Source organism: Procambarus clarkii, chromosome 79 (genome assembly GCF_040958095.1).
Source record: "Procambarus clarkii isolate CNS0578487 chromosome 79, FALCON_Pclarkii_2.0, whole genome shotgun sequence".
Taxonomy (NCBI): domain Eukaryota; kingdom Metazoa; phylum Arthropoda; class Malacostraca; order Decapoda; family Cambaridae; genus Procambarus; species Procambarus clarkii.
The window spans coordinates 14974613-15001884 of record NC_091228.1 but is presented as its reverse complement, the minus strand read 5'-3'; the positions used below and the strand labels follow the sequence as shown (position 1 = coordinate 15001884).

Below are 27272 nucleotides of genomic sequence, written 5' to 3'. Positions count from 1 at the left end.
TTACTATTTTTAAAAGATTATTAGCAAATTTACAGAAATGGTGCATTCGGAAGACAAAACCAATTTTTCACTTTTGACAATTGAGCACCTGCTACATCCAGATTCTAGGGAGGAAAGGAAGGACGATCTTACTGGATCCCATAGCCTCTCCGAGGCACAAACCAGGCTTTTACATAACCCCCCCCCCCCCCTGCACCCGAGCTTTTTAAAATAGTAAATGCCACTATTTTTGCAAAATTATTACGAGATCTATTATACTAATAACGGTAAATAAATAATAAATAGTAAATAAATCAAAATCAGTTACATTATTTTATCTTATTCATAGCATAAATGTTCTCGAAGATTACTAAAAAGAAATTGAATTAGACTACAGCAAATTGGCAAACTTTACCTTGTATCTGTTTCCACCGAGTTTGTTTGGGGCGTTCTTCAACATATCAGCAATACTTGTCTCAACATCTCTTTCAGTTGCATTAGTGTGGGTGTTGATACAGGCTTCTGGAAATTTATAAGAATTAATTAATATATATAATTATAATTCACTTTGCTATTCCCCATTCCACAGTCCTCTCGTCCTTCCCACTTCCCTGTCCCCACATCATCCCCACTATTCCCACTTCCCTGTCCCATCGTCCTCCTTACCATTTTCCCCTCCCCTGTCCTTCTTCCTCCCCCACCATCTCCCATTCACCTGTCCCTTTGTCCTCCCCAGCATTCCCCTGTCCCCACCATCCCCAACTCCCCAGTCCCCTCGTCCTCCCCACCATTACCCTCTCCTCTGTCCCCTCGTCTTCCCCACCATACCCCCCTCTCGTCCTCCCCACCATTCCAAACTACCTCATCCGATGCATTCTATAATGGTCTGATGCTTCCATCAGAAAATTGGGAACATCAAATGATCTGATATTCCCATCACTGAAAAATAAGAACAGCTAAAAAAATGAAATGAAAAAAATAAAAAAATAAACTATACTCATGAAATGAACAGTATGGTAAACAACACAGCTCAATTTCAATGCAATGTCACACAAAATTATTAAATCGAAATGAAAATAAATTGAAATCTATGAAAATTCAAATTATCAATACAATCGGAAATATTGAAATAATATCGCAACATAATATAGTGTGGGTTGCTCTTACGTGCAACAGACGGTGCTGTTTTTCAATTAAGGCATGGTTTTACCTGTCACAAGTGTGGCATCTATACTTATACTCACGAAATGAACGGTATGGTAAACAACATAGCTCAATTGCAATGCAATGTCACAATAACATTTAATAACAATAACATTTAAATATACTTTAAGATATAATCTAGAAGAAAATAAGAACATTGAAACGGTTCATGAACTCGATTTCAATAAAGGACACTATGGGGAACTTTGAAAAACAGTTAATGAGTATAATTAGACAGACTTGTTGCTAGGCAGAGGAGTAAATAATGAGATATATGGCAAATTTTGCAAAATATACGGCACACAAACATTCATACCCAAACAAAGCAAAATGCTAGGTAAGAACAAAGCAGTTGGCCCGTAGGGGAAAGGAGATACCCACAAGACTGGAATACAAGTCATTAACAAGCACACAAGTACTACACTACACAACAACCGCACTACTACCAGAACTGGACGAATCACTACCAAAACAACACATTGCACATCACTACCAAAACAACACAACACAACACAAGCATTGGCAAAGAATTATAGACCAGTTGCACTAACATCTCAGTTAAGTGGCTCAAATAGCCTCGGCTATCACTTCCTTTTGACGGCCGTGATGGTCAAGCGGATTAAGGCGCCCTGTAGTTACCAGTTGCGTTGCTTCTGGGAGTATGGGTTCGAGTCACTTCTGGGGTGTGAGTTTTCATTCGCATATAGTCCTGGGGACCATTCAGGCTTGTTCGCATTTGTGTTCCTCACGTGTGCCCCAAAGAATGAGGTGATTTGGTGAAATGCTATGCCCAAGATTACCATCCGAGTTGCCGTCGGGGAAGTGGCTCAAATAGCCTCGGCTATCACTTCCTTTTGACGGCCGTGATGGTCAAGCGGATTAAGGCGCCCTGTAGTTACCAGTTGCGTTGCTTCTGGGAGTATGGGTTCGAGTCACTTCTGGGGTGTGAGTTTTCATTCGCATATAGTCCTGGGGACCATTCAGGCTTGTTCGCATTTGTGTTCCTCACGTGTGCCCCAAAGAATGAGGTGATTTGGTGAAATGCTATGCCCAAGATTACCATCCGAGTTGCCGTCGGGGAAGTGGCTCAAATAGCCTCGGCTATCACTTCCTTTTGACGGCCGTGATGGTCAAGCGGATTAAGGCGCCCTGTAGTTACCAGTTGCGTTGCTTCTGGGAGTATGGGTTCGAGTCACTTCTGGGGTGTGAGTTTTCATTCATATATATATATATATATATATATATATATCATTCTTTTCCCACCACCAAATATAAATTAAAAGTTACAAACGGGAAATATTTCTACACAATATACAGAGCTTCGTCTCCCTCTGAAGACGCTGAACACTTGACGACGCTCACTCCATGCAGTCTTGCCTGGTTTCCTATTCCGTGGCACAACCCTCTGCAGGTACCATGAAACCACGATGAATCTACCCTGGCCACAGGCCAACCAAATCACAATTCCACTGGGTGCCCCGTCGTGAAGGCCCACAACCACAGTCCAGCCTGTAGCTGGCAGGTACCAATCAGCCTCGCTGTTAGGCCACTTCATGACGAATACTAGGGTTGCGAGCCCTAGGCAGGAGCCTCGTGTAACTCGCTGGTTACTCTCCTCGGTCGGCACCACAGTTGGTTGTCTCTTCCACCAGCCAGCCCCGGGTACGGCGAATCCCATCACTGTCACTCCTCAGGCAGACAATTGAACACTCAGCAGAGCTCGTCCAGTGGCGGCTCACTACTTTTACAAAGCAGACTGGTGAAGAGACCTTGGCTGCCTTGGGTAGACTAATTCATCGTACATCACAGCCGTCCTAGGTTGACTCTGTGAAAATAGACACTTCATTAGTATTGGGACACTACATGGGAACCACTAGGAAACATCACTTACTGGCTTAGACACAAACGTCCACCTTTTCGCTCCATAGATGGCGTTCACTGTCTAAGCGTCACCTCACCAGAGGTCAGCACCGGCTACCTCACGAGCTACCAGGACAAGAATCTAGCATGTCCAGCTGGCGTATTCTTGCCACCACTAGATGGCGTCGTCCATTTCGTGTGGGTTTCGGGAGCGGACTCACAGATGGCGTTGACGTCACTGCTCCGTGCTCTGACGATGGACTCGGGTTCGTAACAATCACCCCTAACCATGAGAAAATTGCTCTCATATGTCAGTCAACCATTTGACCCTTTAGGCTTGCTTAGTCCTATCTTAATTAGGGGCAAACTCCTCGTGCAGGAGTGCTGGCAGAAAAATATGGGTTGGGATGATCCGTTACCAATTGAGCTGCAAGAAAAATGGCAGACACTAACAACGGATTTTAATTAATTAAGTGTTCTGAAATTTCTACGTAACGCCTTAGGACAAAACTTACCCACAGATTTACATGTGTTCTGCGATGCGTCAGGCAAAGCATATGGCGCAGTAGCCTATCTAGTTAATACACAACAGTCAATTCTGCTTACTTCAAAGGCAAGAGTAGACCCCATTAAAAAAAGGTCCTTACCCAAATGGAACTGACTGCTTGTTAGTGGGAGTAAGGTTGGCTCATTGCCTGACCAAGACACTCGGTAATATTCACTTTGGTGAGATAGTAGTGTGGTCAGACAATGAGGCAGTCTTACAATGGGTAAGAAATAATAACAACAAGACTCCCAACGTTAGCAACCGCGTTAGGGAGATACAGGAATTATCTGCTGGATATAAATTGAGACATGTCCCTACTAAGGACAATCCAGCTGATTACCTATTAAGAGGTTTAACATTAAAACAGCTTATTAAGGCTCAGATGTGGTTAAATGGACTCCCATGACTGATAAGTGGTCAGTGGCCTGAACAAAGCCACAAGTCATAGTGACCAATATCACTATACACACGATGGACCCAGAACCTCCTCGATCCTTGGCTATCAGTCCTCATAATTATTCTAGTTTAAGTACGTTACCTTGAGGCTACCTTGAGGTGCTTCCGGGACTTGATGTCCCCGCGGCCCGGTCGTCGACCAGGCCTCCTGGTTGCTGGACTGATCAACCAGGCTGTTAGACGCGGCTGCTCGCAGCCTGACGTATGAGTCACAGCCTGGTTGATCAGGTATCCTTTGGAGGTGCTTATCCAGTTCTCTCTTGAACACTGTGAGGGGGTTTGCCAGTTATGCCCCTTATGTGTAGTGGAAGCGTGTTGAACAGTCTCGGGCCTCTGATGTTGATAGAGTTCTCTCTCAGAGTACCTGTTGCACCTCTGCTTTTCAACGGGGGTATTCTGCACATCCTGCCATGTCTTCTGGTCTCATGTGGTGTTATTTCTGTGTGCAGGTTTGGGACCAGCCCCTCAATTATTTTCCACATGTAAATTATTATCTTTCCCGCCTGCGCTCAAGGGAGTACAGATTTAGGCTCTTTAGTCGGTCCCAGTAATTTAGATGTTTTACTGAGTGGATTCTAGCAGTAAAGGATCTCTGCACGCTCTCTAGGTCAGCAATTTCTCCAGCTTTGAAAGGGGCTGTCATTGTGCAGCAGTACTCCACTCTAGAGAGCACAAGCGTTTTGAAAAGTATCATCATCGGTATAGCATCTCTAGTGTGAAAAGTTCTTGTTATCCAACCTGTCATTTTTCTTGCAGTTGTGACGGCTACTTTATTGTGTTCTTTAAAGGTAAGGTCTTCCGACATGAGTACACCCAGATCCTTTACATTGCCTTTTCGTTCTATGTTATGATTTGCCTGAGTTTTGTACGTGGTTTCTGTTTTTATATTTTCAATTTTTCCGTAGCGCATGAGCTGGAACTTATCCTCGTTAAACACCATATTATTTTCTGTAGCCCATAGAAAGACCTGATCTACATCTGATTGGAGGTTTGCCGTGTCCTCTATGTTGCCAACTCTCATGAAGATCCTAGTGTCATCTGCAAAGGATGATACAGTGCTATAGGTTGTTCTTGTCTATGTCCGATATGAGGATGAGAAAAAGTACTGGAGCAAGCACAGTACCCTGGGGGACTGAGCTCTTCACGGTTGATGGGCTGGATTTTATTTTGTTGACTATTACACATTGGGTTCTGTTAGTCAGGAAATTGTAGATCCATCTGCCTATTTTCCCGGTAATTCCTTTTGAACGCATTTTATGTGCAATAACACCATGGTCACATTTATCAAAAGCTTTTGCGAAATCTGTGTAAATTACATCAGCGTTTTGTTTGTCTTCCATAGCATCTAATGCCATATCATAGTGGTCCAGCAACTGCGACAGGCAAGAGCGCCCTGTTCTGAAACCATGTTGTCCGGGGTTATGGAGATGCTGTGATTCCATGTATTTTGTGATCTTACTTCTTAGCACTCTCTCAAAAATTTTTATGATGTGCGATGTTAGTGCTATCGGTCTGTAATTTTTTGCCTCTGCCTTATTTCCTTCTTTATGGAGTGGTGCTATCTCTGCTGTTTTTAGTATATCAGGAATAACGCCAGTATCTAGGCTTTGTCTCCACAGAATGTGAAGGGCCTGTGATAGTGGTTTTTTACAGTTCTTGATGAATATGGAGTTCCAAGAATCCGGGCCTGGTGCAGAGTGCATAGGCATACTGTTTATGGCTTCTTCAAAATCTAGTGGGGATAGGGCGACGTCTGATATATGATTTGATGTTGGTATCATATCCATGAAAAATTCATTTGGATTATCAATCTTTAGTGCATTTTATGGCTCGCTGAAAACAGAGTCGTACTGCTTCCTCAGTAACTCGCTCATTTCTTTGTTGTCATCGGTGAAAGTTCCATCTCCCTTTCGCAGGGGCCCGATACTAGATGTGGTTTTTGATCTTGATTTTGCATAGGAGAAAAAATATTTCAGATTTCTCTCTATTTCACTGATGGCCTTTTGCTCTCTTTGCCTCTCTTGGGTTTTGTATGATTCTTGTAGCTTGAGTTCAATTGTTTCTATTTCTATACCTAACCTTCTTCGCCGTTCTTGAGATAGGGTGCGACTCTCAAGTTGTTCCGCGATTCGTTTTCTTCGCCTATATAGGGAACGACGTTCCCGTTCCAATCTGCATCTCTTTCTCTTTTTTCTTAGGGATATGCGGTTTGAACATATTTCTAGTGCTACTGAGCTTATTTTTTCCAGGCACTGGTTCAGGTTTGCATTTCCTAGCTGTTCTTCCCAGTTTATTTCTGTGAAGTCCTGGTTTATTTGCTCCCAGTTTATCCGTTTATTATTGAAGTTGAATTTGCTGAAATCTCCTCCACTGGGAATCTGGACTGGTTTTGAAGGTCCATTCCCCATGGTTGTCAGAACTTCAATTAAGTTGTGATCTGAGTAACAGGTATTTGTAATCATTATGTTCCCGATCAACTCATCATTATTAGTGAAAATGAGGTCCAGCGTGTTCTCCTTCCTAGTTGGTTCTACTATTTGCTGGTTTAAGGCAAACCTATCGCACATCCGTAACAGGTCATTTGCATGTGCCTGTTCATTTAGGCTACTTCCTGGTATTCTTTCTGATATTACTGTATTAGCCAGGTGCTTCCATTTCAGGTGCCGTAGGTTGAAGTCCCCAAGCAGGATGATGTTCGGAGCTGGATTTGTGAGGTTTTCCAAGCAGTGCTCTATTTTCATTAGTTGGTCTTTAAACTGCTGAGGGTTTGCCTCCGGTGACTTATATACAAGGACAACAACTACATTTAGGATCTCTATTTTGACTATCAGCACTTCCACCATATCATTTGAGGTGTTTAGCAGCTCAGTACAGATGAGTGTGTCTTTGATGTAGAGGCTGACCCCACCCTGAAGCCGGTGTTTCCTATCACATCTGAAGAGATTGTACTCTGAGATCCATATTTCACCATCAAGGTAGTCCTTTGTATGAGTTTCCGTTAGGGCTGCAAACACTGCATTTGCCTCATGAAGGAGATCATCTATAAAGTGAACTTTGTTGGATTTGCGTGGTTTTATACCCTGGATGTTGGCAAATATAAATGATGTTATCGTGTTAGTGGAAGTGCTGGATGCTTTAATTGGTGACCTTGGTTAATAAGAGAAACTGCACATGTATTTGATTTTCTTAATAAGATAGGAATTAGATATCGATTTCCCAGTCCTATCAAATATTGGATCAAACGTGCCCAACAAGAGTCTTATGGAAATGAGTATGAACATCTTCCAGACAAACTAACTACATCTTTGGTCATCTGGTGTGATTTAAATAACTACAATATACTGAGGTATGGAGGACGTCTGCCTCATGCAGAGATTAACTTGGAGACTAAAAATCCAATACTTTTGCCAAGTCACCACATCGTCACCAAACTTATAGTTTTACATCACCATCAATATGGCACTTTACATGGTGGAGTGTTAGACACTCTCACCGACCTTCGACAGAAATTTTGGTTTCCCCAAGGTCGCCAAACTGTCAAATCAATTATTAAATCTTGTGTAATCCGTAGAAGATACGACGCTCGAGTGTGTCCTTACCCAGGACCTCCACCACTCCCCAGGGAACGAGTTGTTCACCTTCGTCCTTTTGAGACAACAGGTGTTGACTATACAGGAACTTTAATTTTAACATGCACTCCAGATAAAATTCCGGTGAAAGCCTACATTTGCCTCTTTACGTGTGCAACCACGAGGCGTACACCTAGAAGTAACTTCTGACATGAGTGCAGAAGCCATTATCCAAGCTGCAGGCGATGAGTCACAATAACGTGGCTGAAGTATGTTGACCAGACCACACACTAGTAGGTGAAGGGACGACGACGTTTCGGTCCGTCCTGGACCATTCTAAGTCGATTGAGAATCGCAATCAACATGAGAATGGTCCAGGATGGACCAAAACGTCGTCGTCCCTATGCACATTAATGACACTATGTAAAAGACACATCGAACACTAGGACATACGTAAATCTGTGTATCTATGTATTTTCGTATGTAGGTTAGCTTAGCATTTTAAAAGCACCGAATCACCTTCTGTGGTTGATTGTTCAATAAACCTTTGAACTATATGTTTAACACATTTCTAACCCTGTCCATGGAGGACAGAAGAAAATGTATATATGCTGGTTAGCATTGTAAATGTGTGGCCACGTTTGTGGTAGAAAATAATAATAATACAAAAAAAAAACTTCTAGTGTGTGGTCTGGTCAACATTATCCAAGCTTTTCATAGATTTACTGCACGCAGAACCTGCCCCAGATTGATGATTTCAGATAATGGATCATATTTTGTGGCCGGAGAAGCCTGTCTACGAGAGATATGGAACCATCCAGAGGTACAGTCAGTATTAAAACATAGACAATGCCATTGGAAACGTATGCGCCCAAGAGCCCCTTGGCAAAGTGCTTTTTATGAGCAGATGGCGGGAAGTGTCAAGAAATGCCTAAGAGAGGCCTTACATTGGCAGAAAATTAATCTCACTGAACTGCAAACCCTTGTCACAGAAATTGAGACACGAGTCAACAACTGACCATTGACCTACCTTTCAGATGACTTCTCCCAGAGAGAACCTCTTGAGTCCCTCGCACTTAATTCATGGTGGTCTTCTGAGCCCTCTAATATCTCTAGCAGACGAGGATCCAGCTGACCCTTCACATGTTGATAGGAGTGCCTTGGTGGAAAGTTATAAACATCTTTCAAGGATAATAGAGAAGTGGAATGAAGTATGGACTCGTGAATACCTCACCGCTCTGAGAGAATATCATTATGGAGCTACGAGCCCCTATAATAAAGTTCAACTGAAACCAGGAGACCTAGTGTTAGTCGACAGTGATGGACCCAGGTCAGAGTGGCCTATAGGCAAGATTGTCGCTGTCCACCCAGATCGTCAAGGTATCCTGCGAATAGTAAAGGTTTTGTGTCGAGGCACTACTACCTTCAAAACATTGGAGAAGTTGGTACCTCTAGAATTAGCTGAACATGAAAGTTCAACAAAGTCAACTTCACCACCAGTTTCAGAAAACAAGGATACTGTTCAACAGAGCACATGACCATCTAGAGTCGCTGCTCAACAGTGTAAATTGAAACTTCATCACTATTTTAATTCTGAGTAATTACGGTTAATTTATCATTCGATTTTGAGTCGATCATGATGATACAGTTGGGTTGATGTTCAGTAACTCAACAGTTACAAGTCACCATGACCCTGGGCAGTAACTCCATTGTGGATTCGAAGTCGTCTTGATCTTGAATGACATTATAAGATTAAATTTATGATTTATTTTTATATGTAGTTTGTGGAACACAGCCTATATAAATACCATCTATTCTTGAATATATCTGAGTTTATAGAATTGTCCTGTGACTGAGTAATTTAACCCTTACACGTCATAAAGACACAAGTCATAGATACAATGTAGATTTAGAAAGTTCTTGTTTTAGATGATGTAACACTTTAGTGTTGTTACATTTAATTTTTGTTCCCATGAAGACTTTCCTGCCTATAGCAGGTAAGTCTTACCTGCTATAGCAGAGTCGGGACATCCGTTACGTGCGTACTAACTTACTAACCTTACAATATAATTTCAGGGTAGGGATAGGTACGTCAGTACTCAACAGTGAACTGCGACCCGAAATTTCCCCCCGGAGTTATGTTGGAAATAACCAACAGTTTATTCTCCTTCAGCTACTAATATTAGTATTTACTAACATCACTAATGCGTAGAATTAATGTAATTCATGTTTTCTATAGTAAGTAATATTTGCCAGATCCTTCCTAGTCCTTATGACGCCGGGAGGCAGCGTCAAGCTGAAACATGAATTCTTCCACATTTTGTTGGAATATTATCGAGTCCAGTTAATTACCTTTTCTTTCTAAGTATTATTCTTTATGGAAGAATCTATTTATTTCACGTACTGAACTCAATCATTTAATCAGATTGATTATCTCAGTAAATATTACTGTGACGTAAATTAATTTGATGTCGATCCTCCTCGTTTAATCCCCGCAATGTTAATTAAACCTATTGCCTTGCGGAAGAGGTATTATGATTTAATTAATATATTTATCTGTGACATTAATACTTGTCACGATTCCTTACTTCCCTAATTAATTACCAGTAAATAAAATGCTTTAAGCTCGAGATCACTTTTGGAGCATTATGCGCATGCGTATCGGAGCGCAGGGAAGAAAGAGAGCGTCAATCTGCCCTGGACTCTCGGGTGCAATCCGCACGCCATTACTGAGAGAACAACGTACTCTAAGCAGTACATTATCGCTGCTAATTATTCGTGTCTGGTAGTTTATAATTATCCCGTAATTCGGCCTTCTGCATCAGCGAACGTCAAGGAACATCAACTGCTCCTACAATCAGCAGACACGGTCTCGGCGAGTGTAATGAGTATAACAGTTCCTACGTTAGTTATTTTGTATGCATACGTTATTAACGTGTAGGTTACTTGTCGTCACATGGCCAGCAGACCACAAAACCCCCGTTAGTTTCCCTCATATATATGTCCCCACCTTTACTAATGAATAGAATAATGTGATAGCCTAGGCATTGTCTACTGTGATTCCAGCGTGAATCGTGAGAACAAGCTGAGATAATCTTCCCTTCCATGCGGTTACCATTGCCCTGTGTTCACACGACAACCTTGGCAACGAGATTACGTCTACGAGTATTTGAGATATGAATTGAGTGTTGTGAAGTCTCCTTTATAGCTAAGCCTTAATACTAATTTTTTGTAGATACTTTAGTCACATTCTTAACTGAATTATTTCCATGGTTTATTACTTAAACATGTGCTATTCATTTCTTATGTATGTATATAATATTGCAATGAGTAATTAGACTAATTCAACTTAATAATTTATTTACTTCAGTGTAGAACCAGCACTGAAATTTTACTAGGGATATATTTATCTTTAGTACCGAATCCCTCCAGATTTATATGTGTTAAGTCTACTCTTTAATTAATTTTAATTACAGAGCGGAAAATACCCTAAACAGACTATAACTAAAAAACATGATTCTTGATCAACTACACCTAAACTACACTTGTTCCCAGCCTTGGGAGAAGCCTTCCTTCAAAATAGTAATAGAAAGTCTTCCGATGAAAGAGGACGCCTATGATCCAACAATCATAAGGCGCATCATAGAAAAGCAAATGTGCACCAGTTGCAGTAGCAGGAGCCACCCACATCTTCACAGATGGATCGGTTGACACAGAGTATGAGAGTGCTGGCTGCTGCACTGTGCATGGACAGCGAATAGGCATATTGGAGACTGGGAGGACCAGCATCGTCAACCCAAACTGAGCTGTTTGCTATACAACAGGCATTCGCATATGTGATTGCACAAAACACTCAAAATACAGTCATACACAAAGACTCAAAAGCTGCACTTCAAATATTAGGACAAAAATAGTGGAAAGAAAACATGGAAATAATTACCACCATTTTGTATCTTGGAGCAGTCGCTAAAGGCAAAAGACTCAACATCACCCTAAACTGTATCCCATCCCATGTTGTAATCCCATTAAATAAGAAAGCTGATGAAATTGCTAAATTGGCAACTCCTCATCCAGTAATACATGAAATAATCCAACCCAACCTAGAGTACATAAAAAACATCATCACCAAAAAACACTCACACCTCAACAAAACCTATGAGACTGGATGAGCTACACCAGAGAGTAGCAGAAGGTTCGCCTTCTGCAATATAGGATTTTCAGGCCACCAAGTTAGAAAGGTTAAATATCCCAGAAGGAATCCACATGGAAATATCAGTTCGGATACACCGACTACGTCTAGGTTACAGATGCAACTGGGAGATTGGTGAACCCAGACAGAGAGAATGCATCTTCTGCCAAACAATCACAGAAAAGTCACTACTTCACTATCTCCTGGAATGTGAAGCAACCAACGACCTTAGAAGAGCTTTAAGAGTCCCTGAATCTTGCAGCAACCACCCTGAAGCCATTAACCCTGCCACTCTTCTGGTCAAAAAAGGTGTCCAGCAGTTGGACACCCTCATAAATACTGTCAAACAGTATCCTTCCCCGCGATAGCAGCCTGACGATTAAATGCGACCTCAGCACACTGCATACATTTACTGAACAAAAATTTTACCACTGACGGGCTATTCATGCCCGTACCCCCTTTTGGGTTCCTTAATCTTCATCAATTAATCAATCATGCTATCTTCGCCACCTCTTACATCACGTTCCGGCATTATTCCTTGCCCTTATTCGACTAACGGAGAGGCTTGCTGGAGCAGACAACACCGATTCGTCAGGGAACTGTATGTGGTGAACCTAGCCAATGGCCTGGACCCCATCACTGACCCTGACACAAGTCTCATTACCTCTCCCTACCATACAGAGGACTTCCACAAGGTCGACCACAAGGTCGACCACAAGGTCGATCTCAACGCAGACTTCAGCTCCGCCAATGACCCAGGCTGCACAAACAGCACCATCCTCTACTCCAGCCCCAATAGCTACCACCATCACCGTCTCAGCAGAGGTGCTCGCAGACGTGTTCTCTCCAACCACCAGCAACACCACCAACGTGACCGAACCAGCTTCTACCACAACTCATCGACTCCAGAGCCAACCTCAACCTCAGGCTGTGAGACCACAACCACCAACAACGGACTACGCCATGGACTCCTCGGACAAGGAAATCTCAGTAAGAGCTCCATCGCCGCGGCACTTCCCCTACTCCGTACAAGATCTCCTCATGGAGGCCACATCACCGAACTCCAATGACAACACAGCCACGTCAACTCGCAGCAAGACTCAGACTAAGAAAAAACGGAACACCTAAAGGCCTTCATTAACTCACCTGCTCTATAGCTGGTGTAGCTAGCCTGCGAGACAGCCCCTCCTCCACCCCCCAAAAAATAGCCATCCATCCACAGGTCTCCAGTATCAGCTATTGATACTGGTAATAGCTCCAAAGAGCCGCCACTTATTGGATATTCGTGCCCGTCCCACCTTTTTGGTGGCTTAGTCTTTATCAATCAATCTGTCACTTTTGTTGTCCACTTGCTACATGGGCATTTCGTTCTGAGTAGCTACATTTAAAACAACAACAACAGCATGCTGTTAAATGTGGGTCCTCCCTAACCACTAAAGGTACATGTTAGGAAAGGTTAGGTTATTCCCTTCTCCTAAGTTAGGTTAGGTTGGGTTCTCAGTTCTGGTCGTTTCAAACCAGCTCTCACGAGGTGGTCTTTGAGATTTCTCCCCCTCTTCCAGGCTATCATGGGTGAGCCCCCCATGGGCCTTCCCCTGGGAATGCTGTCCAGGCTATCATGGGTGGGCCCCCCTGTGAATGCTGCCCAGACTATCATGGGTGGACTCCCTGGGAATGCTGTCCAGACTATCATAGGTGGGCACCGTGGGAATCCTGTCCAGGCTGGTTGTTCCCCATAGGTTTCTTTCAGCCATCCCCATAGTTTTTTCATTCTTTGTAAAGGTACAGCCAAGCCTGGGACGAAGAGTGTCGGGAGTATCCATCTATCCGTCTGGTCGTGTCTAGTTGTAGACCCGACGAGATGCGTTCACTCTAAACCTTTGAGTTTTTCCTCTGTTTTCAGCATATTTGGTCCGGGTAACCACTCTCTCTCTCTGAACAGGTTCCACAAGTTATCGAGTTGCGGGTACAATTTCTCCTCTTTATTCGTGATCCTTTTCAGTCTCAGCCTTAAGGAGAAAGGTAGTGACTCCTTAAGTGCTTGCGGATGGCTTAGGTAAGTGTGCAAGTTTATGCTTGCCACGCTAACAAGCGGACCACTGTACTTTACGACCCCATGTCATAAAGGACAGGAGTCTTAAGAAGACTTTGACAAAGCCGCCTACAGATGTCATAAAGACATAAACCCATTCGCCGTCTTGGAAGACGAGTGCTGTGGGGAGACTGTAGTTCCCAGGAAAGTCAAGACAAGGAAGGGAGCGCAGGTCCCTCAAGGTGTTCACAACGTAAAAGAAGTACCTAAAAGAATTTTGGTTGTTGGAGATTCTCAGGTGAGGTATCTGGATAGAGCTTTGTTTTTTGCCAGAGTGCCAGAGATAGGGGGGGGGGGGGAACAGGTTAAGGATTTGTTATCTGGGAGCTGGAATTGATGATATTGTTAACAACATGAATGACATTATGCTGGAAATGGGAACAAACAATTTTTGTATCAGTGCCGGTGGAAATGATGTTGGACGAGTTAGGAGTGAGGAACTGCAACCCGTTCTCGCACTTTCGTACAGTCAATATTGACTTATTAAATAAGTGCATATGTGACATACTAATTTATTGTGAATATTTTAGTTTACCTTGAAAAGCTTCATAGAAAACACCGACCTTACCTAATCTTCTTAGTATATTAAGATAAGCATCTTATTGCTTCTTAATTATAATTATTACTTAACCTATTATAGGTATAGTTTAAGTAATAATTGTAATTACGAAGCAATAATATGCTTATCTTAACATACTAAGAAGGTTAGGTAAGGTCGGTGTTTTCTATGAAGATTTTCAAGGTAAACTAAAATATTCACAATAAATTAGTATGTCACATATGCACTTATTTAATAAGTCAATATTGACTGTACAAAAGTGCGAGACCGGGTTGGGAACTGATACAGAGATTTAAGACAGCCATAGAATTAGTTAGGAACAAGGGAGCAACCCCGATCATATGTGGCATTCTTCCAAGAAAGGGAGTTGGAAATGAATGGTTTTCAAGGACACTTGGTGTCAATTACCGACTGGACAAATATTGAAAATCAAATGCAGTATCTTTCATAGACAACTGGGAACACTTCTATAGAAGAAATGAAATGTATGCTCGGGATGGGGCGCATCTATCGAGGGCTGGGGTTGTTGTTGTTGCGAACTCGTTGGAACCAGTGGTTGGAGGCGTTTGTTTGGGTTTAAACTGTTAGTAGATAGTGGTATGGGAATTGATATGGAGAAAGGAGGTAATAAATGCATGTGTTTATGGGAGGAACAAATTGGCAAAAATGATCAAGGAAAGAGAAGGGCCTCAAAATAACAATACACTTAGGGTATATTGCACTGACAGTTGAAGTCTAAGAAACAAAATAAACGATTTAAATGCTCTTGTTTGAACAGAAAAAAATAGATATTATTGCACTTATCGAAACGTGGATGAAAGTAGAAAATAGAGACCTATTAGCTGAATATCAAATAAATGGATTTAAACTATTTCACGCAGATAGATATATTAGATGAGGAGGGGGAGTAGCCATATTTGTTAGGGAAAATTTGAAATGTAGTCTCAAAGAGGGAATCAAAATTGAGCCATACACAGAAACTATTTGGCTAGAATTAAACGAAAAAAGCAAATAATCTTATAACAGGAGTTATATACAGGCCACCAAACTTAGACAGAATGGAATCAAAGCAACTAAGGGATGAAATATCTAGATCGTCTAGGTCTAACCGTATTTGTGTAATGGGTGACTTTAATTTTAGTGGAATTAATTGGTTTAACAGAACAGGGAATAATGAAGCAGTAGATTTTCTAGAATTAATTGACGATTGCTTTCTTACGCAACACATTATGGAACCAACGCGGGGAAAATAATACCTTAGATTTAGTGTAAACTAACATGGAAACACAAACTAATGACTTCGAAATAGGGAGTGAGGTAGGGAACAGTGATCACAAAGAAATCAGATTTAGCATAAAATGGAATAGATCTGTAAGAGAAAACTCTGATAAAGTGTCAGATTTTCGAAAATCTGATTTTAATAGCTTAAGAAAGTTTTGGGGTAAAATAGATTGGACAGTCTTTGGCATGGGGGTGGTGGATCGGTCTTGGAGCGAGATGTGATCCCAGCGATGGGTGAGATAAAAAAATGATTTCTATGTGGATTCAAAATATAACTTATTTAAAAATATTCTAAGCAAAGCACAGGAACGTAGTATACATACAAATTGAATAGATCGAATACTAATGACCCGAAATGGATAACAAAGGATCTGAAGAGCCTTATAGATAGAAAGAGAGCTTGGTACAAAATGATTAAGAATGGGGAAGTCAGTTTAAAACAAGAATTCGTACAACTGGTTAGAAATGTTAAAAAAGAGATAAGGAGAGCAAAAAGAAACTATAATATTCGCATAGCAGGCCAAGCAAAGACACATCCTAATTTTTTTTTTCCAGTTATAGCAAACAAAGATTAGGGAAAGGATAGATCCATTAAAAACTGAAACAGGTCAGATAACGGATAATGACGAAGAGATGAGCAGTAATTTTAATAAATATTTTATCTCTGCATTTACTAAAGAGTAACTTAACACTATGCCTTCAGCCGAACAAGTCTATATGGGGTGGAAACGAGGACAGATTGACTAGTTTAGAAATTACTAGGGAGAATGTTATTAAACAAATAGTGAAACTCAAACCAAACAAATCCCCAGGGTCGGATGAAGTGTTTGCCAGGGTGCTTAAAGAATGAAAAGAGGAGCTTTGCGGCCCATTGTCTACCATATTTAATAAATCATAAGTTAGGCAGAGTGCCAGAGTCATGGAAGGTTGCTAATGTACCAATTTTTAAGAACGGAGATAGATTACTAGCATCACACTATTGGCCAATTAGCCTAACGTCTATTGTGGAAAAGTTACCTAAATCGATAATTGCAAATACCATTCGTATTCATCTTGAAAAATATAAATTAATAATGATTCGCAATATGGTTTTACAAATGGCCGTTCATGTTTAACAAATTTGCTATCATTTTACTCCAGCATAGTTGAGGCAGTTAATAGTGGTAAGGATTGTGATGTTGTGTACCTTGACTTTAGCAAAGCTTTTGATACAGTGCCACATGAAAGACTGATTAAAAAAATAGAGGCTCATGGTATTGGGGGTGCTATATTAAGCTGGATTAGGGCATAGCTATACCAAAGGAAACAGAGAGTTAGTATAAATGGGGTTAAGTCATAGTGGGAAAATGTTGTAAGAGGAGTGTCTCAAGGCTCTGTCCTGGGACCTTTGTTATTCATAATATATATAAATGATTTAGATTCAGGTTTGAGCAGCAATATTTGCAAATTTGCCGATGATACAAAAATCGGGAGGGAAATAAGCACGGAAAGGGACTCACTATCACTTGAAGACGATCTAAATAGAATTTTGAAATGGTCAAAAGTTTGGTAGATGCAGTTTAATATTGACAAATATAATGTTTTGAGGTTAGGTAATGATAAGAACATAAGAACAAAGGTAACTGCAGAAGGCCTATGGGCCCATACAAGGCAGCTCCTATGTATAACCACCCAATTTCACTCATATACATGTCTAACCCACGTTTGAAACAAATGAGGGACCCCACCTCCACCACGTTACGTGGTAATTGGTTCCACAAATCAACAACCCTGTTACCGAACCAGTATTTACCCAAGTCGTTCCAAAATCTAAACTTATCCAATTTATACCCATTGTTTAGTGTTCGGTCTTGTGTCGATAACTTCCTTGTGCATGAGGACTTCCTCATGCCAGTGCCACCTTTTGATTGGCTTATTCTTCATCAATCAATCTTCCTCATCACATCACAGTATCATCTGTTAATACTGGTAATGGCTCAAATGGGCCACCACTTACGGGCTATTTATGCCCGTGCCACTTTGTAGGTGGCTTAATCTTTATCAATCAATCAATTGGACACATTCGCTGGGTGCAGTCGCACCTCCACAGATCCCCAGTATCAACTCTTGATACTGGTAATGGCTCAAAAGGGCCACCACTTACGGGCTATTCACGCCCGTGCCACCTTTTGGGAGGCTTAATCTTCATCAATCATCAATCTTGGACACATTCACGGGAGACATCTCCCGTCACGCATGGTGCAGTCGCACCTCTACAGATCTCAAGTATCATCTATTGATACTGGTAATGGCTCAAAAGGGCCACCACTTACGGGCTATTCATGCCCGTGTACCTCTTGGGTGGCTTAATCTTCATCAATCAATCAATCAATCCTCATCACAATCGACTTGAGAATGATCCAGGGCGGACCGAAACGTCGTCGTCCCTTCACCTTCTAGTGTGTGGTCTGGTCAACCAGATGTCATGTTATTAACGCTTCGATTAATAAATCCCAGTGTTCTATTTGCCTTATTACGAACATTTGGTTTTAATTTCTTACTAACCATAACTCCCAAATCCCTTTCGCAATCCGACTTCGCAATCTCAACACCATCTAGCTCGTATCTTGTAACTCTATCATCATTACCTAGCCTTAAAACTTTACATTTATCAGCATTAAACTGCATTTGGCAATCTTTTGACCATCTCAAATCACTATTTAGATCGATTTGAAGTGATAGTGAGTCTTCTTTCGGGTTTATTCCCCTACCGATTTTTGTATCATCATCAAATTAGCACATGTTGCTACTCAAACCTTAATCTAAATCATTTTTATATATTACTAGCTGTACTCGGCCACGCGTTGCTGTGGCTCAGTAACGCGTGTTCATTACTGAGCCACGGCAACCTTCCCCTGTCTCCCAGTCCTCCCCACCATTCCCCCCTCCTCCCATTCCCTCGTCCTCCTAACTATTCCTCACTCTCTGTCTCCTCGTCCTCCCCACCATTTCCCCCTTCCCCGTACCCTCGTCCTTCACACCATCCCCCACTCCCCTGTCCCCTTGTTCTCCCGCCATTCTCCATTTCCATGTTCCCTCGTCCCACACCACCCCCAACTCCCCTGTCCCCTCGTCCTTCCCACCATTACACCCTCCCCTGTCCCCTCGTCCTCACCCACCATCCCTCACTCCTGTCCCCTCATCCTCCCTACCATCCCATCTTGAGATGATTACTCCCGTCCCAATTACTCCCGATTACTCCCATACTCCCGTACTCCCCACTATTTCCCATTCCCTCGTCCGATGCATTCCCAAATGATCTGATGATCATTTCAGAAAATTGGGAACATCAAATGATCTGATGTTTCCATCACTGAAATATTAGAAAAACTGTTAAAAACGAAATAAAAAACAATGAACATTTTATAAAAATAAGCTATACTCACGAAATTAATAGTAAGGTAAACAGCTCAATTCCAATGCAATGTCACACAAAATAATTAAATAAAAATGTAAATAAATCGAAATCTATGAAAATTCAATTTATCTAGGCAATCGGAAACATTGAAGTGGAACCATAACATATTTAGTATAGCGTGTGTTGCTATTACGTGCAACAGATGGCATTGTTTAAAAAAAAATGTTTTTACCTGTCACACGTATTGCAGCTATACAATAGGTACATAAAAGCACGTGTATATTTGAATGGAACGTTGAGTCAAAATTTCAAAGCAATCGATGAAGAACTCTCAGAGATTACAGCGTGTGTTGCCCTTACATCCAACAGATGGCGCTGTTTAAACAAAAAAAAACATGTTTTTCCTGTCACAGGTGAGGCATGTATATAGTAGTTATATAAAATCAGGCCCCTATTCGAATGCAATGTTGTGTCAAAATTTCAAAGCAATCGGAAAGGAGGTTTCGAAGATTTCACTCACATGGAAAATACTTGAAAAACACAGTTAAAAAAGAAGTTTTCCCCGTCACAGACGTGACATCACTATAGTATGTATTTAAAACCTACTTAGGTGTGAATGGAACGTTGTGTCAAAATTTCAATGCAATCGGTGAAGAAGTTTCGGAGATAAGCGACTTTGAACAATCGAACATTTACATCTTTATTTATATAGATAAACAACAGAGGTCCCAGGACAGACCCATAAGGCACTCCACTTACAACATTTTCCCACTCTGACTTAACCCCATTTATACTTACTCTCTGTTTCCTTTGGTATAGCCATGCCCTAATTCAACTTAATTAATATAGCACCCCCAATACCATGAGACTCTATCTTTTTAATCACTCTTTCATGTGGCACTGTATCAAAAGCTTTGCCGAAGTCAAGGTACACTACATCACAATCTTTACCACTATCAACTGCCTCAACTATGCTGGCAGAGTTGATATGCTGTAATGCTAGCAGTAATGATGAAAGAGTTGCAAGATACGAGCTAGATAGTGTTGAGATTGTGAAGTCGGATAGCAAGAGGGGGTCTGGGAATTATGATTAGTAAAAATTTAAAACCAAAAATCAATGCATAAATGTTCGTAATAAGGCAAATAGGACGCTGAGATTTATTAATCAAAGTGTTAGTAATAAGACTCCTGATGTTCTTCTTCATTTCTATCTTGCTTTGTTTAGGCCCATTTAGATTATGCAGTTCAGTTTTGGTCGCCGTACTATAAAATAGATATAAATTCACTAGAACGCGTCCAGCATAGGATGACAAAGTTAATCCCCCAAATTAGAAACTTGTCATATGAAGAAAGATTAACAAAACTTAAATTACATTCTCTAGAAAGGCGAAAGGGGTGACATGATAGAGGTGTATAAGTGGATGAATGGACATATCAAAGGGGAGATATTAATAGGGTATTAAAAGTATCAACACAAGACAGAACAGGAAACATTGGGTATAAAACATAAGAACATAACATAAGAACAAAGGTAACTGCAGAAGGCCTATTGGCCCATACGAGGCAGCTCCTATTCTATAACCACCCAATCCCACTCATATACTTGTCCAACCCATGCTTGAAACAATCGAGGGACCCCACCTCCACAATGTAACGCGGCAATTGGTTCCACAAATCAACAACCCTGTTACTGAACCAGTATTTACCCAAGTCTTTCCTAAATCTAAACTTATCCAATTTATATCCATTGTTTCGTGTTCTGTCCTGTGTTGATACTTTTAATACTCTATTAATATCCCCCCGGTTATGTCCATTCATCCACTTGTAAACCTCTATCATGTCACCCCTAACTCTTCGCCTTTCCAGTGAATGCAACTTAAGCTTTGTTAATCTTTCTTCATATGAAAGATTTCTAATTTGGGGAATTAACTTAGTCATCCTACGCTGGACACGTTCAAGTGAATTTATATCCATTCTATAATATGGCGACCAAAACTGAACTGCATAATCTAAATGGGGCCTAACTAGAGCAAGATATAGCTTGAGAACCACACCAGGTGTCTTGTTACTAACGCTGCGATTAATAAATCCAAGTGTCCGATTTGCCTTATTACGAACATTTATGCATTGATCCTTTTGTTTTAAATTCTTACTAATCATAACTCCCAGATCCCTTTCGCAATCCGACTTCGCAATCACAACACCATCTAGCTCGTATCTTGTAACTCTATCATCATTACCTAACCTCAGAACTTTACATTTATCAGCATTAAACTGCATCTGCCAATCCTTTGACCATTTCAAAACCCTATCTAGATCAACTTGAAGTGATAGTGAGTCCTCCTCCGAATTAATTTCCCTACCGATTTTCGTATCATCGGCAAATTTGCAAATGTTGCTACTCAAACCTGAATCTAAATCATTTATATATATTATAAACAACAGAGGTCCCAGGACAGAGCCTTGAGGCACTCCACTTACAACATTTTCCCACTCTGACTTGATTCCATTTATACTAACTCTCTGTTTCCTTTGGTATAGCCATGCCCTAATCCAGCTTAATATAGCACCCCCAATACCATGAGACTCTATTTTTTTAATCAGTCTTTCATGTGGCACTGTATCAAAAGCTTTGCTAAAGTCAAGGTATACAACATCGCAATCCTTACCACTATCAACTGCCTCAACAATGCTAGAATATTGCTAGAATATAATGCTAGAATATAATGCTAGAATATAAAATGCTAGAATATAATCCATATTATAGAATGGATATAAATTCACTTGAACGTGTCCAGCGTAGGATGACTAAGTTAATTCCCCAAATTAGAAATCTTTCATATGAAGAAAGATTAACAAAGCTTAAGTTGCATTCACTGGAAAGGCGAAGAGTTAGGGGTGACATGATAGAGGTTTACAAGTGGATGAATGGACATAACCGGGGGGATATTAATAGGGTATTAAAAGTATCAACACAGGACAGAACACGAAACAATGGATATAAATTGGATAAGTTTAGATTTAGGAAAGACTTGGGAAAATACTGGTTCAGTAACAGGGTTGTTGATTTGTGGAACCAATTGCCGCGTAACATTGTGGAGGTGGGGTCCCTCGATTGTTTCAAGCACGGGTTGGACAAGTATATGAGTGGGATTGGGTGGTTATAGAATAGGAGCTGCCTCGTATGGGCCAATAGGCCTTCTGCAGTTACCTTTGTTCTTATGTTCTTATGTTCTTAATAAAAAGATAACAAATTTGTTAAACATGAACGGCCATTTATAAAACCATGTTGCGACTCAATTATTAATTTATGTTTTTCAAGATGAAGACGAATTTTATTTGCTATTATAGATTCGAGTAACTTTTCCACAATAGACGTTAGGCTAATTGGTCGATAGTTAGACGCAAGTGATCTATCTCCTTTCTTAAAAACTGGTATCACATTAGCAACTTTCCAAAACTCTGGCACTCTGCCTGACTCTATTGATTTATTAAATATGGTTGACAGTGGGTCACAAAGCTCCTCTTTGCATTCTTTAAGCACCCTAGCAAACACTTCATCCGGCCCTGGGGATTTGTTTGGTTTGAGTTTTACTATTTGTTTAAGAACATCCTCCCTGGTAACTGCTAAACTCGTCAACCTGTCCTCGTCCCCACCCACATAGACTTGTTCGGCTGAAGGCATATTGTTAAGTTCCTCTTTAGTAAATACAGATACAAAATATTTATTAAACATACTACTCATCTCTTCATCTCTATCTGTTATTTGACCTGTCTCAGTTTTTAATGGACCTATCCTTTCCCTAGTCTTAGTACGATATAACTGAAAAAACCCTTTAGGATTTGTCTTTGCTTGCCCTGCTATGCGAACTTCATAGTTTCTTTTTGCTTTCCTTATCTCTTTTTTAACATTTCTAACCAGTTGTACGAATTCCTGTTCTAAAGTGACCTCCCCATTTTTAATCCTTTTGTACCAAGCTCTCTTTTTACCTATAAGGTTCTTCAAATTCTTTGTTATCCACTTTGGGTCATTAGTATATGATCTATTCAATTTGTATGGTATACTACGTTCCTGTGCTTTGTTTAGAATATTCTTAAATAAGTTATATATTGAATCCACATCGAAATCCCCATTTAAGTCACCTATCGCTGGGTTCATGTCTCGCTCCAAGACCGGCCCACACCCCATACCCAAGCCTTTCCAATCAATTTGACCCAAAAAATTTCTTAGGCTATTAAAATCAGCTTTTCGAAAATCTGGCACTTTAACAGAATTTTCTCCTACTGGTCTATTCCATTCTATGCTAAATCTGATTTCTTTGTGATCACTGCTCCCTAGCTCACTCCCTATTTCGATGTCATTAATTTGCGTTTCCCTGTTAGTTAACACTAAATCTAAAATATTATTTTCCCGTGTTGGTTCCTTAATGTGTTGCGTAAGAAAGCAATCGTCAATTAATTCTAGAAAATCTTCTGCTTCACTATTCCCTGTTTTGTTCAACCAGTTTATTCCGCTAACATTAAAGTCACCCATGACATAAATACTGTTAGATCTAGATGCTCTAGATATTTCATCTCATAGATGCTTTGCTTCCATTCTGTCTAAATTTGGTGGCCTATATATTACTCCTATTATAATATTATTAGCTTTTTCGTTTAATTCAATCCAAATAGTTTCTGTGTGAGGCTCTGTTTTGATTCCCTCTTTGAGACTACATTTCAAATTGTCCCTAACATATATGGCTACTCCACCTCCTCGTCTAATATATCTATCTGTGTGAAATAGTTTAAATCCATATATTTGATATTCAGCTAATAGTTCTCTATTTTCTACATTCATCCACGTTTCGGTAAGTGCAATAATATCTATTTTTTCTGTGCAGACAAGAGCATTTAATTCGTTAATTTTATTTCTTAGACTTCTACTGTTAGTGTAATATACCCTAAGTGAATTGTTATTTTGCGGACCTTCTCTTTCCCTGATCGTTTTGCCAATTCCTTTCTCCCACAAACACATACTTTTATTACCTCCTTCCTCCAAATCAATTCCCATACCTCTATCTACTAACAGTTTAAATCCAAACAAACACCTGTAACCACTTCTTCCAACGAGTTCGCAACAGCAACAACCCCAGCTCTCGATAGATGCACCCCATCACGAGCATACATTTCATTTCTTCCATAGAAGTGTTCCCAGTTGTCTATGAAAGATATTGCATTTGATTTGCAATATCTTTCCAGCCGGCAATTGACACCAAGTGCCCTCGATATCCATTCATTTCCCACTCCCTTTCTTGGAAGAATGCCACATATGATCGGGATTCCTCCCTTGCTCCTAACTAACTCTATGGCTGTTTTATACCTCTGAATCAGTTCCTCACTCCTGACTCGACCAACATCATTTCCTCCCACGCTAATGCAAATAATGGGATTGTTCCCATTACCAGCCATAATATCATTCATGTAGTTTATAATATCACCAATGCCAGCTCCGGGATAGCAAACCCTTAACCTGTTCCCCCTATCTCTAGCACAAAACGTTCTATCCAAATACCTTATCTGGGAATCTCCCACAACTAATGTTTGCTTAGGTACTTCCTTTACTTTCTGAGGGGCCTGCGCTTCCTTTCTCTTCGTTGCTTTCCCTTTTGCGCGATCCACAGTCTCTCCACAGCACTCGTCCTCCAAAACGTCAAATGAATTTGAAGTTGCTATGGCGTTTGAAGGCGGCTTTATCAAAGTCTTCTTAAGGCCCCTGTCTTTCGCAACTCTCCAAGACGAGGTCCCTTTACTGCTGGTCTCCTCCTTCGTTACTTCTCGTTGTTTTTTAAGCTGACGCACCTCCTCCCGCAGAGAGTCCAACTCTGTCCTCAGGGCAATCCAACTAATAAATGGGATAGGTTTAGATTTAGGAAAGACTTGGGTAAATACTGGTTCAGTAACAGGGTTGTTGATTTGTGGAACCAATTACCGCATAACGTGGTTGAGGTGGGATCCCTCGATTGTTTCAAATGTGGGTTGGACATGTATTTGAATGGGATTGGGTGACTATAAATAGGAGCTGCCTCGTATGGGCCAATAGGTAACTCTGCAGTTAACTTTATTCTATGTTCTTATGTTATGTTCGTGGGCTTATAAAAGGCTGTTGTCTGTAGCGCCTGTCTGTCTCGTCGATGTACACTGCCGTATCAAGGAAGGCGATTGAGTGTTTGCTCTTTTCCAGTGAAAATCTCAGGTTAGCGTGAACTGTATTAATCCATGCAAAGAAATTCAGTAGGTGGCCTTCACCCTCCTCCATAATACTGAAGATATCGTCGATATATCTATAGTAGATCGTCAGTGTGTCCTCTCTGTGGATCCTTCTCTGTTCGAAAGCCATGTGTACGAAGATCTCGGCTATCGCTACGCTACTTGATGCCCCAGTTGCTGTTTCTTTCGTCTGCCTGCATGTTTCGCTGTTAAATTCTAAAATAGAATCCCTCATTATGTGTAGGATTGCTTCTTTGAGCAGGTTTCTCATGGGCATCCTACATACTCCTTGGAACAGCTTCCTGCACTAGTGGGGAGGGTGGGTGAAAATGGACATAGGAAAGTGAGCTTCAAGGTAATGTACTCAAACATCGATGGGATTGCCAACAAAGCAAGTGAACTGGCAGAAAGGGCGCGGGAAGAAAACCCAGATGTAATAGGACTCACAGAAACAAAATTGTCAAGAGTCATAACAAATGCTGTGTTTCCAAAGAACTTTTATATAGTAAGGAAAGAGAGAGACAGGAGTTGAGGAGGAGGAGTGGCTCTGCTGATATGGAAGGACTGGTGATTTGAAGAGATGGAAATTCCGGGCTGCAACAGATTCAGAGATTACATAACAGGAACTATGACAATGGGTGGACCTAAGATAATAGTTGCAGTCATTTACAACCCTCCATTAAAGGACAGAAGACCTAGACAGGAGTTCAACAGAAACAACATGGCTACCATTAACATAATAGAGAGAGCAGCTTCAGTTGCTTGCAGGAATGGATCCAGACTCTTAATCATGGACGATTTCAACCATGGAAAGATAGACTGGGAGAATGGGGACCCACATGGAGGTGAAGACACATGGAGATCTAAACTTTTGGAAGTGAGTACAAGGAACTTTCTGAGTCAACATGTCAAGGGGCCCACAAGAATGAGAGGAAATGACAAACCAGCTAGACTCGACCTGATATTCACCTTGAATGACTCAGAAATAAGGGAAGTCAAATATGAAGCCCCCCATAGGAATGAGTGAGCACAGTGTATTGATAGGTGAGTATCTGGTAGAAGTAGGGATAACCTATCCAAGGATAGGATTGGAAGGAAAAAAACTAAATTACCGAAGAGAAAAATATGACGAGATGAGGAACTTCCTAATAGGAATACCATGGGAAACAAAACTCAGAGAAAAGACTGTACAGGATATGGATTATGTCACTCAGGATGTCAGGAGGCTGCAGACAGGTTTATCCCAGTCCAAAAAGTGAAAAATGAAAAGCAACAGAAGAATCCGTGGTTCAACCAGGAATGTGCAGCAACGAAGCAATTGAGTAAAAGAACATGGCGAAACTACAGGAACAACAGAACACCACAGAGCACAGAGAGATACCAGAGGGCCAGAAATGAGTACATCAGAGTGAGGAGAGAAGCAGAGAGGCAGTACGAAAATGACATCACGAGTAAAGCTAAGACCCAACCAAAACTGCTCCACAGCCACATCAGGAGGAAAACAGCAGTGAAGGAACAAGTGATGAAATTGGGAAAAGGGGAGAACATATACACAGAGAACGATAAAGAGGTGTGTGAAGAACTCAACAAGAGATTCCAGGAGGTCTTCACAATAGAACAATGAGAAGTCCCTGCACTAAATGAGGAGGCAAACCGAACAACCTTGGAGGAAATTTACCTCACCAGTGATGAGGTCAAAAGGAATCTGTTGGAGCTGAATGTCTCAAAGGCTGTTGGGCCTGACAGAATCTCACCGTGGATTCTAAAAGAATGTGCAGAAGCACTTAGTGTGCCACTCTCTATGGTGTATAACAGGTCACTGGAAACGGGAGACCTTCCGGAAAGCTGGAAGACAGCTAATGTAGTCCCAATTTACAAAGAGGGTGACAGG

General features: G+C 41.0%; 1 protein-coding gene across 2 annotated transcripts in view; it reads right to left on the bottom strand.

Annotated features, from left to right (window-relative positions):
* The window catches only part of LOC138357684 (uncharacterized), a 379827-nt gene that overhangs the window by 3064 nt on the left and 349491 nt on the right, over window positions 1–27272 (bottom strand). For both annotated transcript variants that reach the window (XR_011225108.1, XM_069314679.1), the window contains exon 4: window positions 395–501. Coding sequence is in view for 1 of the 2 variants with exons in the window: in XM_069314679.1 (XP_069170780.1) it covers window positions 395–439 (45 nt within the window). In the remaining variant the exon portion in view is untranslated. The remainder of the gene's footprint in view (window positions 1–394; window positions 502–27272) is intronic.